The sequence below is a fragment of the Morone saxatilis genome, unplaced genomic scaffold (genome assembly GCF_004916995.1).
Source record: "Morone saxatilis isolate NCDOM2014 unplaced genomic scaffold, NCSU_SB_2.0 Contig3, whole genome shotgun sequence".
NCBI classification, from domain to species: Eukaryota; Metazoa; Chordata; class Actinopteri; family Moronidae; genus Morone; species Morone saxatilis.
This window is the reverse complement of record NW_023339873.1, coordinates 6,268,550-6,285,239: the sequence shown is the minus strand read 5'-3', so window position 1 is coordinate 6,285,239 and position 16,690 is coordinate 6,268,550. Positions and strand designations below refer to the sequence as shown.

At 39.3% G+C, this 16,690-nt stretch overlaps 2 protein-coding genes across 2 annotated transcripts; both read left to right on the top strand.

Moving 5' to 3' along the window:
* The first annotated feature begins 1,532 nt into the window (after positions 1–1,532).
* On the top strand, positions 1,533–9,684 carry hadhab (hydroxyacyl-CoA dehydrogenase trifunctional multienzyme complex subunit alpha b). The gene is made up of 20 exons (XM_035674171.1): positions 1,533–1,676; positions 2,388–2,429; positions 2,536–2,606; positions 2,694–2,827; positions 3,076–3,214; positions 3,297–3,416; positions 3,856–3,958; positions 4,045–4,167; positions 4,276–4,394; positions 4,756–4,812; positions 4,908–5,017; positions 5,749–5,883; positions 6,068–6,239; positions 6,395–6,481; positions 6,558–6,698; positions 6,925–6,993; positions 7,169–7,364; positions 7,467–7,581; positions 7,826–7,971; positions 8,967–9,684. Exons 1-20 carry the CDS (start codon positions 1,610–1,612, stop codon positions 9,110–9,112), a joined length of 2,292 nt encoding a protein of 763 aa, XP_035530064.1. The 5' UTR covers positions 1,533–1,609; the 3' UTR covers positions 9,113–9,684.
* Positions 9,685–9,911: 227 nt separating this feature from the next.
* On the top strand, positions 9,912–16,662 carry kif3cb (kinesin family member 3Cb). The gene is made up of 8 exons (XM_035673439.1): positions 9,912–11,545; positions 11,653–11,754; positions 11,970–12,092; positions 12,409–12,527; positions 13,290–13,403; positions 14,283–14,397; positions 15,069–15,247; positions 15,861–16,662. Exons 1-8 carry the CDS (start codon positions 10,139–10,141, stop codon positions 15,997–15,999), a joined length of 2,298 nt encoding a protein of 765 aa, XP_035529332.1. The 5' UTR covers positions 9,912–10,138; the 3' UTR covers positions 16,000–16,662.
* The last annotated feature ends 28 nt before the right edge of the window (positions 16,663–16,690 follow it).

Below are 16,690 nucleotides of genomic sequence, written 5' to 3'. Positions count from 1 at the left end.
GCAAGACAGACAGCTTATCTCGAAAAAGATCAGTTCCTGTTAGTTGAGGTAAACATATCTAAGGAACCAGAGATAAAGGTGTGAGTGGATTTTGTTATTTTCTTCTTCATTTTCAGTTTATTTTTTCACTCAAGGCGACACTGATCGCTGCACATTTTGCAGGGAGTCATAATGTTTGACCTGCTATAGAGAAAATGCAAAATAATGCAAAGTGATTCTGGTGATGAATGGCTAAATGGATAAGAGGACTGGAGCTTTATCGTCAATCTATAATTATCCCATCCATGTCCATCCTAAAGCCTGGAGTAAACTTCATTAACACTTAGCATTAAATCAGCCACAGTGCAACTTGTGTATGAGTAGGAGCCATTTTGACCCAAAGAGAAGTCGATGTTAATGTAGTTCACCTATTTGTACACCGGGTGTCACCTTTGTGCTGTGATCAATACTTGTAAAGAAAATTGCCCAGAATCACAAACGGTGGTAGTTGCAGAGTTAATATTTAGTTTAGAGAAGGTAACTAAAACTTTTTATATAAAAAAACCAAACAACAATATACAACCAATTTTTGTTGTGCAATTATTTGTTTAAATGTTCAAGAATATAACCACAAGCAAACAATCACTACAACAGCACCCAGAGAAACACAATAATTAAAAATATACATTTGAATAAATATATGGAATAAAATAATGTATTGCTCCATTGTGGTTTTTTACTGTTTTTTTCTCTTGTACAGGTTTATATTATAATATAATTTTTTCATTACTCTTACTGTTTATATACCTGTCTTTTATTCTGTTTTTTTTTATCTCTATCCACTTTGCCTGCTGTTATTGAATTTTCACATTGTGGAACTATTAACAGAATACTGTTTTTTTTTTCTCTATCCACTTTGCTGCTGTAATATTGGAATTTCCCCATTGTGGGACTATTAAAGGAATATCTTATCTTATACAATTAATAATTACTATATCATTAATTGTAATTACAATAATTTCACATGTCCTAACAGCAACATGCCTTAATGTAAGAATCAGTTAGAAAAAAGGATGAAAAGCATTGTTTCACCTTTTCAAACTCACCAAACGTAAACAGCCTATTTTGAAGTAAATTGATTTCTGCTCCCGCCTTGTGGCAGCATGTTGCTATTGCTTTTATTTAGTGATTATATATTTTACATTGCAGGTTTTCTGTACATTTGTAATGAATATATTATCTCCTATTTGTCCGGAAAATATATATTTTTTTAAAAATCAGCAACGTGAACGTAAAACAAAAGCTCCAGTTTCCAGCCTTCAGATGTCTGACTGAAAAGAGGTTTGTAGTCCTTGAACGTCCAATCAGCGACAAGAGGAGGTTTGTAGTCCTTGAACGTCCAATCAGCGACAAGAGAAGGTTTGTAGTCCTTCAGCGGCGAGTTCCTCACAGTCAGCCAATGGCGTGCGGGCATCTTCGACGAGAGCCAATCAGCTTCGCGTCCGATTGATCGGGGTTTCAGGAAGTCGCCAATCTTTTGCTTTATGCTCAACCACCAATGATAGTACTTTGACAGCGAGTTAGCTTGCTTCACTTCACAGCGTTGCTCTGACTGACCTCCGCTCCCAAGATGGCTGGTGTTCGAGCCCTTGGTGTTCTCTCCAAATGTACATCAAGGAGATATGCACTCTTCACAGGTAGAGACTAACATGCCGTTAATATTTTAGGAAACAGGTGAAACCAGCGCGGTGAATGATACAGAAAACACCGGCTTTCCTAAGGACAGTGTGTTAGCTGTTAGCTCCGAAGAATGTAGCCCTTAACCATAACGTAGTGTTTGAAATCGTTTTAACTTCTCTCAGAATATATATCTCACTAAAGATTTAACCATATTATTTGTCGACGGTGGGACTTGTGAACTGTTTAAGCGAACAAACCTTTAAGTGTGAACTTGCTGCGCTAACTAGCCGGGCTGCTACGGAATTAGGGGAAGCGAAGTCATCGTTGGGGCTCTGGTTCACAATTAAAGTTATTAAATGAGACTGTTAGCTTTGACTTTAGACTGTAAAATGCTCCTGTTAAAGCAGTTTAGACGAGGATTTTGACAGACTTGTGCCATTGATTCGCCTTTGTGATGGCTGCTGTCGCCCCCTGTCTGAACGGTAGGTGGAGAATCTAGGTGAAGGGTCATTCTCCTCTGGCACTGTTTGAGGTCAAAGCAATACTATGTGAACGACTCATATACACTTCATGTGTGTTATATGAGCTTTATTTACAGTTTTTAGTGCTCAGTATGAGTTAATGTGGACTGTAATGGTGAAACATTTAGATACTGTGCAGCATGTTTGATGCCTATATATAATATGTTGTAATAATACAATGCTTACTGGCTTTTTTTCCTCTTACAGGCAGTACTTTCCGCACTTTCTCAGTAGCTCCTGCAATGCTAGGTAATATCAAAATCAACATTTTTTTCGTGTGTGGGTCGAAAATAGGTCAGCCTGTCCAGTGACACAATTATTCTCTCACTGTTCATCTTTCCTTCTCTATTTTTAGCCCGAACCCATGTGAACTACGAAGTCAAGGGCGATGTTGCCGTTGTGCGGATCAACGACCCAACCTCCAAGGTGTGAGCTCGCCGACATTGATCTGACAGTTTTCGACTATGAATTATGCAGATGTGACGTGAAGCTAATGGTCATTTCGTCCCCCAGGTTAACACGCTGTCAGTCCAGATGCAAACAGAGATGGCAGAAGTCATGAATGAAGTGTGGGCAAACAACGCTGTTCAAAGTGCTGTTCTCATCTCCTCGAAGCCGGGATGCTTCATTGCAGGAGCTGATATTAAGTAAGAGAAATCTTTAAAATCCCACACTTGATCAAATATGTGTGTGGAACTTCTTCTGTATTATTACAAAGTATAATTATAAGTTTATTATGTCTTATGTGTGGTGTTGAATTAAATGTTTTGCTGTAAGTTGCTGGAATGTAACACAAATGAGCATTATGCGTCCCCAGCTTTACTGTCTTTTATAATAGTTGAATGAATTGTCAAATGACCTGGAGTTCTTTTAATAAACTGTACATCTGTTACAGTATGATCCAGGCCTGCAACAACGCAGAAGAGGTCACCAAACTTTCTCAGGAAGGGCAAAAGATGTTCGAAAAGATTGAAAAATCTCCCAAGCCCATTGTTGCTGCTATCAATGGGCCTTGCTTGGGAGGAGGCTTAGAGGTAAACAGAGATTATTACAGCAACTATGTTTGACTGTATTTGACTAGGATGCGTTATCTAATGGGCTCTTTTTGCATTTTAGTTTGCCATTGCCTGCCAGTACAGAATTGCAACAAAGAGCAAGAAAACAGTTCTTGGTACTCCTGAAGTAATGCTGGGTCTTCTACCTGGAGCTGGGGGTACTCAGAGACTCCCCAAAATGGTTGGTACACTGAATTATATTCTCTAAATTTCCATTGATGTCACTGTTTGTCCTACTGGACTTTAAACACAAAAAACATACACATAACGCCGGATGATGGAGATCGTAGTATGTGAACATAACATTGTATCTTACATCAGATAAATACTTAAAATGGCTAGGCTGTCATGCAAAATAATCTGGTTAATGCTCATAATTGGTTTAAGATGTTTACGGGCACCTTTAAGACCCTGCGAACCGATTACTTCCCCCAGCCCTTCATGTCTAATTTTAATTCATAATCCTAAACATTATCATTCAAAGTGCAGAACTAACTACAATTTGTTAACTACTGCTCATAATATGAAAGATTTGTTTTCTCTTTTTATGCTCTGTACACAAACACACTTTCAATTTGATCATATATCAGTTCACATATGTTTTCTTTTTTTACCTTTAGGTTGGTCTACCCAGTGCCTTTGACATGATGCTCACAGGAAGAAATATCCGAGCAGATAAAGCCAAGAAGATGGGGCTTGTCGACCAACTTGTTGACCCTCTAGGTAAGATATTGCAACTCACATATGATAATAAAATGTTGAATTTCTTCAAAATTGGGTAGTTTAAAGTTATTCTGCTCATATTGTAGGACCTGGCCTGAAGAGTCCAGAAGAAAGAACAATAGACTACCTTGAGGAAGTTGCCATCGAATATGCCAGAGGGATCGTCAACAAGAAGATCCCTCTCCGCAAAGAGAAAGGCACAATGCAGAGTAAGTTGTGCTGCATTTCCTGCACATTTAACTCTTTGTATTTACTTCAGTTTGTTTCATCAGGAATGAAAAATAGTGCATTAAACAGTGAATGTTCTTTCTCCATAGAAATTCAAGACTACGTTATGAGCTTTCCGCTCGTACGGAATCAAATTTACAAAACTGTCTATGGTAAAGTTATGAAGCAGAGCAAGGGACTTTATCCAGCACCCCTGAAAATCATTGAAGTAAGTAAAAACTCTCTTTAACAATAATTTACTATGGCTATTTTAAGAATCTGGATGGTATTGTGAGAAATGAGCCCGACTTAAGAGTCCAACCAGTGAGCATCTGTATCTATTTAGTGGGGAAAATGGTGTTTAAAGTGACTATTCAATTGGCAATTTTTATAATCAACTAATGTTTAATTCATTTGTCAATTAAAATACCAAACATTAACTGGCCACAGCTTATTAAATATGAATAAGTGGTTTGACAGTAGTCTATCGGTCTCTCTTCTCTGCTTTGTTAATCATATTAGAATAACTTGTGAAATTTGGTCTCTTATTTAACATGACTTGAAACTTTTTTTATCCTTCCCCTTCTCAGTGTGTGAAGACTGGAGTAGAACAAGGCCCCACTGCGGGGTACTTAGCTGAGTCTCAGGTAAGGTTTGTAGGTCTTCATCAGTGGCAGTTGCAGTATTTATAGTAGCTCATTGTGCAAGTGAACATCACCGATTTTAATTTCATTTGTCACAGAATTTTGGTCAGTTGGCAAAAACCTCAGAGTCGGCAGCCCTGATCGGTCTCTATCATGGTCAAGTTGCATGCAAGAAGAACCGCTTTGGAACTCCTCAGAGAGAAGTGAAGTAAGTGTATATCACTTTCACATTCTGTGTGTGTGTGTGTGTGTGTGTGTGTGTGTCTGTGTGTGTGTCAGACCAGTTTGTAGAGTCATGGTCAGTGATACTGAAAAAAGTAATGTATTACGCATTACTTTTTTATTTTTTTTTTTTAATGTTATATCTAGGGCTGCACTATGTAGTAAAAACATCATATTGCAATTACTTGTACAGATATTGCGATTGCAATATGATTCATGATTAGTGTGGGAATGTAGGAGTCTGTACCAAGCAAACATGTTCTCTTAAATCTGGAGAACATGATTTGGCTTTGGATTTTGGCATCTCTTCAGAGCTACAGTACTCATTATAACGCTGTTATTTTACCTTTTCTATAAAATATCTGAAATTTGGATACTGCATGTGGCCATATGGCAATTTTGTAATGCACTACACACAACACTGGTCAGGATTAAATACCTGGTTGGTACTAACGACAAAGCCGGGTCTGATAGTCTCGTTGACACATTTACACTGATGGTTAATGGTCTGTACTTGTATAGCGCCTCTCTAGTCTTCCGACCACTCAAAGCACTTTGCCACATTCACCCTTTCACACGCATTCACACAGTGATGACAAAGGGCATCACAAACGGAAAATTCATACACATTCACACACCAATGCACATCATCTCTCATATTACAGTCTTAAATTAATTCTCCTATCATTTACTATCTTTATTTTTGTTTACCACTAGGACTCTTGCCATCTTGGGAGCAGGTCTGATGGGAGCAGGTATCGCCCAGGTCACTGTGGACAAAGGTGTGCACACAGTCCTGAAGGACACCACTCTGGCTGGACTGACCAGGGGAGAACAGCAGGTTTACAAAGGGTGGGTTATTATATCAGGAATTTAAATCTTAGTTGTTTTGGTCATGGAGTATGCTTAACTATTTAATTAGCATCCGTCGGTTGATACAGTTCCTGTCTAATGAAAGAATAACATTAAACTTTAAAATCAGCTATTAGAACCTGAAAGCTGGTGATTAATCATTTCACTCTTTATTTTTAATTAGGCTCAACGACAAAACCAAAAAGAAGAACATCACGTCATTTCAGAGAGACTCCATACTTTCCAACTTGACAGGCCAGTTGGATTACAGTGGCTTTGAAAATGCCGACATGGTTATTGAAGCTGTGTTTGAAGACATTAACATCAAGCATGCAGTCATTAAGGAGGTGGAGGCTGTAAGTGTGAAAAGAGTCTCAGTATGCATTTATTACAAAGAGAATGTACTTTCTTTGTTGTAAATATCAGTCCATGGTTTTTACATTGGTTGGACTAAATCCAGGACAATACTGTTGTGACTTTGAGCGACGATCTAACAAACATTTGTCTGCAGGTGGTTTCCCCTCACTGCATATTTGCCAGCAACACATCTGCTCTGCCCATCAAGGATATTGCTGCTGCCAGCAAGAGACCAGACAAGGTTTGTACTTGGGTGCCTTGCAGTTTAAAAGTGCTTCTAAAGAAAATGTGGCTGAATATTTCCTCTGTATCCTCAGGTGATTGGAATGCACTACTTCTCTCCAGTGGACAAGATGCAGCTCCTTGAGATTATAACCACTGAACAGACGTCAAAGGACACTACAGCCTCTGCTGTGGCAGTCGGCCTGAAGCAGGGCAAAGTCATCATAGTCGTTGGGGTGAGCGTCATGTTTGTTTCCTCTTTCCCTGTGTAGTTACTGACCATTGAGTGTTTATTTTTCTTTCACTGTGTGTATACGTTTGCTACTTGTACATTTTTATTTGTGTGTAGCTGTGTGAGCCACAACAAAGAGTTTTTTTTTTTTTATTATTCTGATGATGATGGATGTTAATAATTGGAACGTTATTCCTCTTCAGTGAAATATTACACACATTTCTTTGCAGGATGGACCTGGATTCTATACAACAAGGTGTCTGGCTCCCATGTTGGCTGAAGCAGTACGAGTACTTCAGGTTAGCAGTATTACTTCAGTAGAAAACGCAGCTATGAACTCATACAGTATTCATATACTGTAGTGGTCGGTGGAGGATTTAGGACCTAAAATGGACAACTCACTTGAACAAAGCCTATTCATTATTCCAGCAGAGCTGTTGTAAGTATTATTAATTTATCCATTTGGACTTACAGGAAGGAACTGACCCCAAGAAGTTAGATGCACTCACCACAGGCTTTGGGTTCCCTGTGGGTGCAGCCACACTGGCTGATGAAGTTGGAATTGACGTCGCCGCTCACGTCGCAGAGGACCTTGGCAAGGCTTTCGGCTCCCGCTTTGGTGGAGGAAATGTGGAGGTCCTGAAGACCATGGTGGACCTGGGATTCAAGGGTACCTATTGACCGAGACCGACATTGTGTCCAGCTTTAATTTATGCCTATGTTTTATTAAAATGTATTGATCCTTTTTTTAATTATTATTATTCTTCTCCAGGCCGCAAATCAGGAAAGGGTTGCTACGTCTACCAGCCAGGGCTTAAGGTTAAAGAGGTCAACCCAGATATTGGCGAAATCCTTGAGAAATACAAGATGACACCAAATCCTGCCGTGTAAGTCGATGTCGGGCAATTGCAAAAGTAGCAAACTCTATGCATCTTGTCTTTTCTAAATTACTACATTACATGCTGTTGATATGGACAAATTGTGCTATTTATTACTTGCTGGACTGGAATTCATTTTCTTTAATTGTAGACAAAAAAAACCTTTGGAGTCTTGATATTACATGAGATTTTACTAATATTCATTTGTTTAGCTAGTGAAATACTCTGTTCTCACGTATGAATCTTTTTGCAGCTCATCAGACTCCGATGTGCAGTACAGACTAGTTTCCCGATTCGTCAATGAGGCTGTGCTGTGTTTGCAAGAGGGCATTTTGAACGGTCCTTTGGAAGGAGACATCGGTGCTGTGTTTGGCCTGGGATTCCCCCCCTGCCTTGGAGGTCAGAGTTCAACCGTAGTCATCGTCATCTGAGCCGCTTGTGCTTGGAGGCTGTATCAATGAAAAGAGCAAAATCGCCCTGAATTGGGTCTTTTTGGTCTATGTTTCACATGAGGAATTGTAGTAACACAGAATTTTAAGATGAAAATGAACAAAACCATTGCATTTAAGAAAGCCAAAAAGACGTTTTTACACAAGTAGAGATGATTCTTGCAGTGCTTTGCTTGTAATTGTATGATTGTGGGTTAAAGTCCTGTGTGCAAAATGTAAATTTTCTTTGCATCATATGTGGTAAAAAATTAACTTGTAAAATGTAACATGACATCTAAATAACTACCAGTAAGTGCCCCGTATGACATCAGACAGATCATTTATATTTTAGCATTTAGATTTATAAAATTTATAAATAATTCTAATTATCTAAAAAGTAAAGTTGACCAATATCAATTGGATTATATTACTTGGTTTGTACATATGTCATAAGAGCCTCCATAGGGTGAAAAAACTGAACAAATTAAGTTTTAATTATTACTTATTAGCTTTTTTGTAGTGCATAAAATACATACCTTGACTGAAATACTGTGAAGATACTTTAGACTGAAAAAAGGAGCTCAATAAGTGCAACTTATATGTCAACAGTGTGTTGAAGTTGACATATAAATGTTCACAGAGCAGCAGTAAATGCTGTTTCAGTCTACCAGATTGATCGTACACCAGTTAATCCTGAGGTGAAGCTTAGCCTGAAAACTAAACTGACAGGAACCAGGCTAGTCTGGAAGAATGCGTTTCCATGGTAACTTATTGAAAGTAAACCTAACTTACTGAAACAAACCTGGTTTAACTTGTAATCTGGCTTTATGAAACACCCCTCTGGTGTTTACAGAATAGCTCTTCATAAAGGAATAAAAACAAGTGCAACAAGAACAATATCCATATTATCCATTTAACACCTATCCCTGTGATAATATTTCTAACATAATATTTTGCTGCTTTCAGGACCTTTCCGTTTCGTGGACACCATCGGTGCAGACAAGCTGGTGGAGAAGATGAGGCGGTTTGAAGCCGTCTACGGGAATCAGTTCACACCATGCCAGCTCCTACTGGATCATGCAAAGGATTCTAGCAAGAAATTTCACAAGTGACCGACCCACCATGTGTGCCAGTAGCCTATAATAGAACTCCAGCCTGCCGCAAGAATGTGCACCTAATTATTCAAATATTTCTATTGACTTTCACATATGTTATACAATCACAATAGTACTCGAAAATAAGAAACAAATTATTGCAAGGCATCACAAACCATAAGGGAAATACCTCTTCCATACAGTAAATTGGTACGTAAATAATAAATAAATAAAAGAAAAATAGAAACGTTGAATAACTAGGTGCACCTAATAAACTGGCAACTGAGTGCGTGAGGTCAGCAGAAATGGATGTTTTTTTTTTTGTACTTTAACATTATTGATTTACTTCATAATGTATAGATTGAAGGGTAGATGGAGGCTAATTATTCACTCATTGCGGATGTAAAGATACTATAGAGACAGAACAATTTAAGTATTTTCCAGCTGGCAAATGAATTCTTCATTACTGATGAATGTCTACCACTGTGTCTTTTCTTTTTTTCTTTTGTACATTAAAGACTGTGGGGCCTGGTTTGAGCAATGGTGTAAATGGTGTGAAGTCTGAATAAAATTTTGTTATTGAATCAAAACCTTATTTTTTGTTTTCCTCCCTCAAGGTGCGTTAAAGTACCAGCTGGAAGGTAATTTATCACTCTTACAGATTTAGACCATAGCCGTGTGCCATGAGAAGATTTGGTCCAATCCAGTTCGTTGCGCAGGTCACATGTCTGATTTCCATTGTCCGCAGAGCAGGGTGTGTACCGCGGGGTGGCTGTGTGGGCTGGGCTGGGCTGGCTCTGTGATTTTTTTTTTCCCAGCAGCATCCTTTAATATCTCGTGACATCGCTTCCTTTTCTGAAAGATGCTCAGGGCGGAGGAGACGCTGCGTTCACTGGGATGATGGAAGCTGCGCACATGAGGTGTGTCTGTCTTGTCTGACCGCTTTTTCACCATACAGAAGCTGCTGCACCTGCACGGAGAAAGGGGAAAAAACTGCGTACCCCGCCCGAGATAATGGCTTTTTTTTAATCTTTTACCAAAAAAATGTCCAAAACCAAACATTGCGAGGCGATCAGGGTGGTGGTCCGCTGCCGGCCATTCAGCAGGAGAGAGGAGACAGCGGGGTGTAAAAACATTTTGGGGATTGATGACAAACTGGGGCAGATCACCATCAGGAACCCGAAGGCACCACCTGATGATCCAATGAAAGTATTCACGTTTGATTCTGTGTATGGCTGGGATTCAAAACAGAGCGACATTTATGACGATGCAGTCAGACCTCTGGTGCAGTCGGTGCTCCAGGGCTTCAACGGGACCATATTTGCCTACGGCCAAACTGGGACAGGTAAAACACACACCATGGAAGGGGTTACAAACGACCCAGACATGAGAGGGATTATACCAAATTCATTTCAGCACATTTTTACACAAATATCCAGGACTCAGAATCAGAAATACTTGGTGAGGTCATCGTACCTCGAGATCTACCAGGAGGAAATCAGAGATCTGCTGTGCAAAGACAACAACAGGAAACTGGAGCTTAAAGAGAGTCCCGACTTTGGCATCTATGTGAAAGACCTGTCATCTGTGGTCACAAAGAACGCCAATGAGATTGAACATGTGATGAACATAGGAAACCAATCCAGGTCTGTGGGCTTCACCAACATGAATGAACGCAGCTCTCGGTCTCATGCCATTTTTCTCATAACTGTGGAGTGTAGTGAAGTAGGGCCAGATGGCGAGGACCACATCCGTGTTGGGAAGCTGAACATGGTTGACCTGGCTGGCAGCGAGCGCCAGAGCAAGACAGGTGCTAAAGGGAAGCGACTGAAGGAGGCAGCCAAGATCAACCTGTCCCTCTCGGCACTGGGGAATGTAATTTCAGCTCTGGTGGACGGGAAGAGCACCCACATCCCGTACAGGGACTCCAAACTGACCCGCCTGCTCCAGGACTCGCTGGGTGGCAATGCAAAGACTGTCATGATTGCAACGGTGGGGCCATCGCACAAGAACTTTGACGAATCCCTGGCCACGCTGAGGTACGCCAACAGGGCCAAGAACATAAAGAACAAACCTCGGATTAATGAGGATCCCAAAGATGCCCTGCTGAGGGAGTTTCAGCAGGAGATTGCACGCTTGAAAGCGCAGCTGGAGGAGCGAGGGATGCTCGCAAAGGAGAGGAGGAGGATGAGAAGGAACAGCAAAAGACTCAGTAAAAGTATGGTCGGCATGGAAGAGGAGATGTTCAGAGAGAAGGATGTGGATATGTGGAAGGCTTTCGAGGAGGAACAAGAGGTGAAACATTACATGAAAGAGGGAATTGAGATCCCCAAGATTCTGACCTGCCAGGGAGGCAGTGAGAAGTTAAAGCACCTGAGTGAAAACAGAAAAAGCGTAGAGGACATGCAGTGGGATCAAGATGCTTTGGAGAAGATCATTGAGAAATACAAGGTACTTGTTAAGATTCAACGTGCCTTGTTATTATAGAGTACAGTGTCTGGTAAATGAGACACAAAAGAAATTTACATAAATAATTAATTGTATGTCTTTGTTCGCAGGCTATGGAGAGCAAACTGTTGGTTGGAGGCAAGACTATAATTGATCACACCAATGAACAGCAGAAAATGCTGGAGCTGAAGAGGCAGGAAATTGCAGAACAGGTATGTTAAAATAACAATTAAATTCATGCTTTTTTATTATTTTTTCCCAGCATTACTCCTTATAAAGCATACTTTTGTGTTACTTTACCATCCGTGGTAACAGAAGTATAAGTGTGGGTTGTCTGAACTTAGACACATTTTGAAACCCATTATTTTTAAGGGTGTACTGTTTGTATTCATCTTTAATGGAGCTTAATGTTCGGTGTGGTTGGCAGATAAGGAGGGAGAGAGAGATCCAGCAGCAGATGATGTTGCAGGATGAGGAGACCTTAGAGATGAGGGACACCTTCTCCTCCCTGCAGCAGGAGGTGGAACTTAAGACAAAGAAGCTGAAGAGGGTAAGATGACTCACCTGCTCACGTGTCCCGTTATGCCACTATCACGAAAGCAATCATAATTAAATCTCATTTGCGATTAATAATTAATTTTTTCAAGAGTGACGTCACTAGGGGAGGTAACACTGATGAGTCTGGGTTTTTTTTGTCTGGACAGATCTCTTACTTCCTGGTGTTTAGGGATAATTAAGTTTCTCTGTTTTGTTTGGTTAGCAAATTGGGCAAATTAAAGGCTTTTCCTTGGTGCGTACTTTATACAAACACCTTGTCAGTACAGCTGTAGTGACACCTGTAATTGATATGTTCCTGCTCTGTTCAGCTGTATTCCAAACTACAGTTGGTGAAGGCAGAGATGAGAGATGTCATTTCTGAACACGTCACAACCAGACAGGAGCTTGAACAGACACAGAATGAACTCACCAGAGAGCTCAAGTACAAGTGAGTAGCCGTGTTAGTGAATGTGAACATACTGTATACAGTTTGTGTGCAATGTCTTTCTTTGCTCACGTCCACCATGGCTTTCCATCAGTGCCACGCATAAAACACGTTTGTTGTTGTCTGTTTAGAATGAAAAGTTAACTAAATACATTGTTTTGTCATGGCAGGACTCAGATTTCAAACATTTATGCAATTAATTTCTGTTATATATTGAGAATTTTCTAATTGATGAAATGCAGTAAAAGCTGTGTTGTGTATTTCCATAAATGTTTATAATACATTTGAAACTGATTGGAGATATTCATTTAGATGACAGGACACTCTTGTGTTATTGTGAAACATGGCACTATTCTCATTGTGCCAATCAAATATAAATGTTTAAATAATTCTACTTTATGTTAGGATTAAAAATTAGCAAACATCACACTTTACAAGCCTTTGAGACTTAAGACTGCGTATCTATATATTGTCAAGAGATAAATCAATGAGAGCATTTTGTTCTTCATTAGATGTTTTTCCAGATCAATCTGGATATTAGAGAGGGGTCAGGATGTAAACTGGGCAGTGAAGACGGGCTTTTTGCTGCTTTGTAAGCAGTTTGTTTAGTGGCAAAGGGATGACATTGTCAAAATATCTGTGCTGGTACTGAAATATTGCAGTACCTTTATTTCTGTATAATAATATCAAAAAGGCAAAAAGTTTAATAATTTGATTGTATGTGAAATGCTTCCTGCTGACACATATTTGTATTTCATATTTCAGATATCTCTTGATTGAGAATTTTATACCTCCAGAGGAAAAGAATAAGATCGTGAACAGGCTGCACTTTGACAGTGAGGAGGATCAATGGAGACTGCAACCGGTCCTTCCAGAGAGGTCAGTGGATTCATTTCATTGCTGGCAAAAGCTACCGTAAATGGTACATTAGAGAAAGAAAAACCCTCCAAAACAAATTGTAAAATAGTAACAGTCAGTAAACAGATATACTACTGGGTGAAATCCGTCACCAAAGCAGCAGACATGCCAGTTTCTGCATTACCTAATTAGACCATAATGCAATGCAGCAGTAAGGTATATATTGTGTACATTTTTAACTAAGATGACAAGTTTAAAGCTGGCAAATCATTAACTCTTCCACTCCTATTTTGGTTCTTTTGACCTCTATATATTACACCTGAACGAACTTGCACATTCCTTCTCTAAGGGCAGTCAGCATTCTGGCAAAGGAAATCAGTAACAGAAGTATAACTGTATTAGGTAGGCTACTACTACTACAGTATTTTAAACACAAATTACCTTCAGTAAAAGTTACAGGTTGATGATACAGTTTACTTTTGTATAATTGTGATGATAGCGTGTTTAAAATTGTTCTAATGGCCTAAATGTTTGCCTTAGTCAACCCCTAGTGTCTATTATGGTACAACCACTAGGAGTCACCAAAGTCAAAACTACACAGGACTGTAAAGCAATCTGACCTGATATGATATAGATAATTTATGCATTCTTCCTTTCCAAGAAACAGATATCTTTATATAAAGGATAACCAGGAACCATTGGTATTTGTCTTCACTGAGACAGTTTGGAAAGCTGAGTGGAAGATGGCACAGGGGAGATAACAGGGCAGATTTGTCTGGTGGGGGCCGATCAGATGACCATACATGGGGCACTTGAGGTTCCAGAAGCTTGCGTCTTAACCGCTAAACCGAGTGTATTAAACTGAATCTAAATCCTTCTTTTCCCATGTCTTTAACCCAGTGCACCCACTCAGGTCAAGAGAAGGCCTCTCTCAGCCGTGGGATACAAGAGGCCAATCAGCCAATATGCACAGATGGCTGTTGCCACGGCAACTGGGGCCCCGTGTAGATACCAGGTCAGTGGTCGGACACTCACGGGAACAGTTGGCCAGAAGTACAGCTCAGGAATAGGTGTCAAAGAGTGGATTTACGCAGCCTATTTCCATGTTCACAGCCTCCTACTTTGCTTGAGGATGTGAAGATGGTTGTAGTCATGGAAACCATTCACAGCATTAAGATAAGCTAAGATATTCCTTTATTTGTCCCACAATGGGGAAATTCCAATGTTACAGCAACAAATGTGGATAGAGAAAAACAGTATAAAAAACAGTAAAGTAGGGAAATATATAATATAAATATAATATAACACTATGTACAAGAGAAAAAAACAGTAAGAATCAAGAAAAACAGTAAGAATCCAAACGACAGATAACACAAATAGTAGCAGCAAAAAGAAAGTTGCACATGAGCAATAGATTGCACAGTGAATACGACATGGTATTGCAGTTTTTACAGTTTTAACGACAGTGAACCATCAATTCTGTTTCACAATAGCAATGAAAGTAATTGGATTATGTACCTGACTCAGTAGAAGGATTTTAATTTGAAACAGGTGGAAGAAGCAACATAACAGATCATCCATTTAGAGAACAGGAAAGCTTCTTACTAAACATGCATTAACATATGTCATGATGCTACATAATAACATTATAACTACAAATTGATTTTTTTGTTTCTGTTCTTACAGGCTGAGAATGTAATGCTGTTGGAGTTAGACATGTCTCCACCTACCATGTTTACCTTGAACCTTAATGGCGCTCACATGGAGAGAGCGTTTTCTCCCAGGCTGATGCGGGACCTTCTGGCACACGTCCCCATCAGAGAGAGGAGCGGTGCATCGTCACGGGTCAGGAAATCCCAATCCTGGTGAGAGAACAGCTGAGAAAGGCCGACATAGAAGCTTTAATTCAATGTTTATTTCTTAATTTTGTAAAATGCATCACAGTTAGGGCTTTGCAATTCATCGAAATATTATTGAAATTGCAATATGGCCAAGTGCAATATGCAAATCGCAAGAGTTTGTTTTGATAAAGAGCAAAAACAGCATTATAATGAAGTCATTATGATTTTAATCATTCCCACATAATCGTTATTAAAATATACAATACTAAAGACAATATAATGTTTTTACCATATCGTGCAGCTTTAATCACAGTGCAGAAAGTATTTTAAAGCTCTATACAAGACATGTCTTTGCATGTTTCTCAATTTAACTACAAACCACATGTACTTTACATTTCTGCTGACCAGTTTTTCCCCAAATAAAATAAATTTTTTTTTTACATGCAAATCCACTCGTATAGCCTTTTAAATGCCACAAAGTCTCAGCACTTGATGAAATACTATCAATTATATGTATTGCTATTGATCGACCCCATTAAATCCTGTAGAAATATTGGTAATTATGTGATATTGGACAGTAAAAATGGAACATATTGTATCTTAAATAATATCTCATTTTTTGTTTAATGGTCTACAGGTATCAGGCACCACAAGCAGCATCTGTCACATCATCCTCATCATCCACCACTCTGACGTCAGAATCTCAGAGCTTCTCTCCGTCTCAGAGACAAAGACCATCCTCTGCTGCCTATGGTCCGGTTCAGACAAGCCCCTGATATGTGTCGACACAACAACGCACAGGGCACAAAAGGAGACGTGGGGGAGGAAATGAGAGAGAGGGGAGGGAGATCGTATGCCTTGATTTAAAATTGATTTCACACCTTTTTTGAGAAAGTATAACTTCAGTAAGCATGTATTCAGCTTAACCGGAAAGACAAATGTCATTTTTCTGCCTACTGTTGCCTAAAAAAAACAAAAAACATGTAGTTTCTCGTGGCTTAACGTCAAGTCTCAATGAATAGCACAGCCAAAACGTAATCGTAATCAAACCAGGTTTGACAATGTAGTAGATTATTTGGAGGATCCTTTTTTTGTTTATAATTGAATTCATTTTATTTTTTTAACAGCAATTTAATCACCTATTTTCTAAAAGTTGAAAGCCTGTTAAAATGGTGATTTTGTGATGGTGTGGTAGGTACTAAGGGCCTCCAAATACTGGGGGGAGGGAGGGGGAGCACCCTGGTTTAAACCTGTATGCTTGATGAATTGTTGCTTCAGTTTATGGCTAATGTAACTGTGAGCCAAAAAAAAATAATAATAATAATAATGTGAAGACAAGCTTGCAATGCCCTCTTGATTAGCTGCCTTATTTTTTCATAGTTGTGGGAAATCGTGCAAAGTCCATTTGCTTACACATGAAAATAAACAAAATTCTGAAATGATCTTGAGCTGCCTACTGTCTGTGAC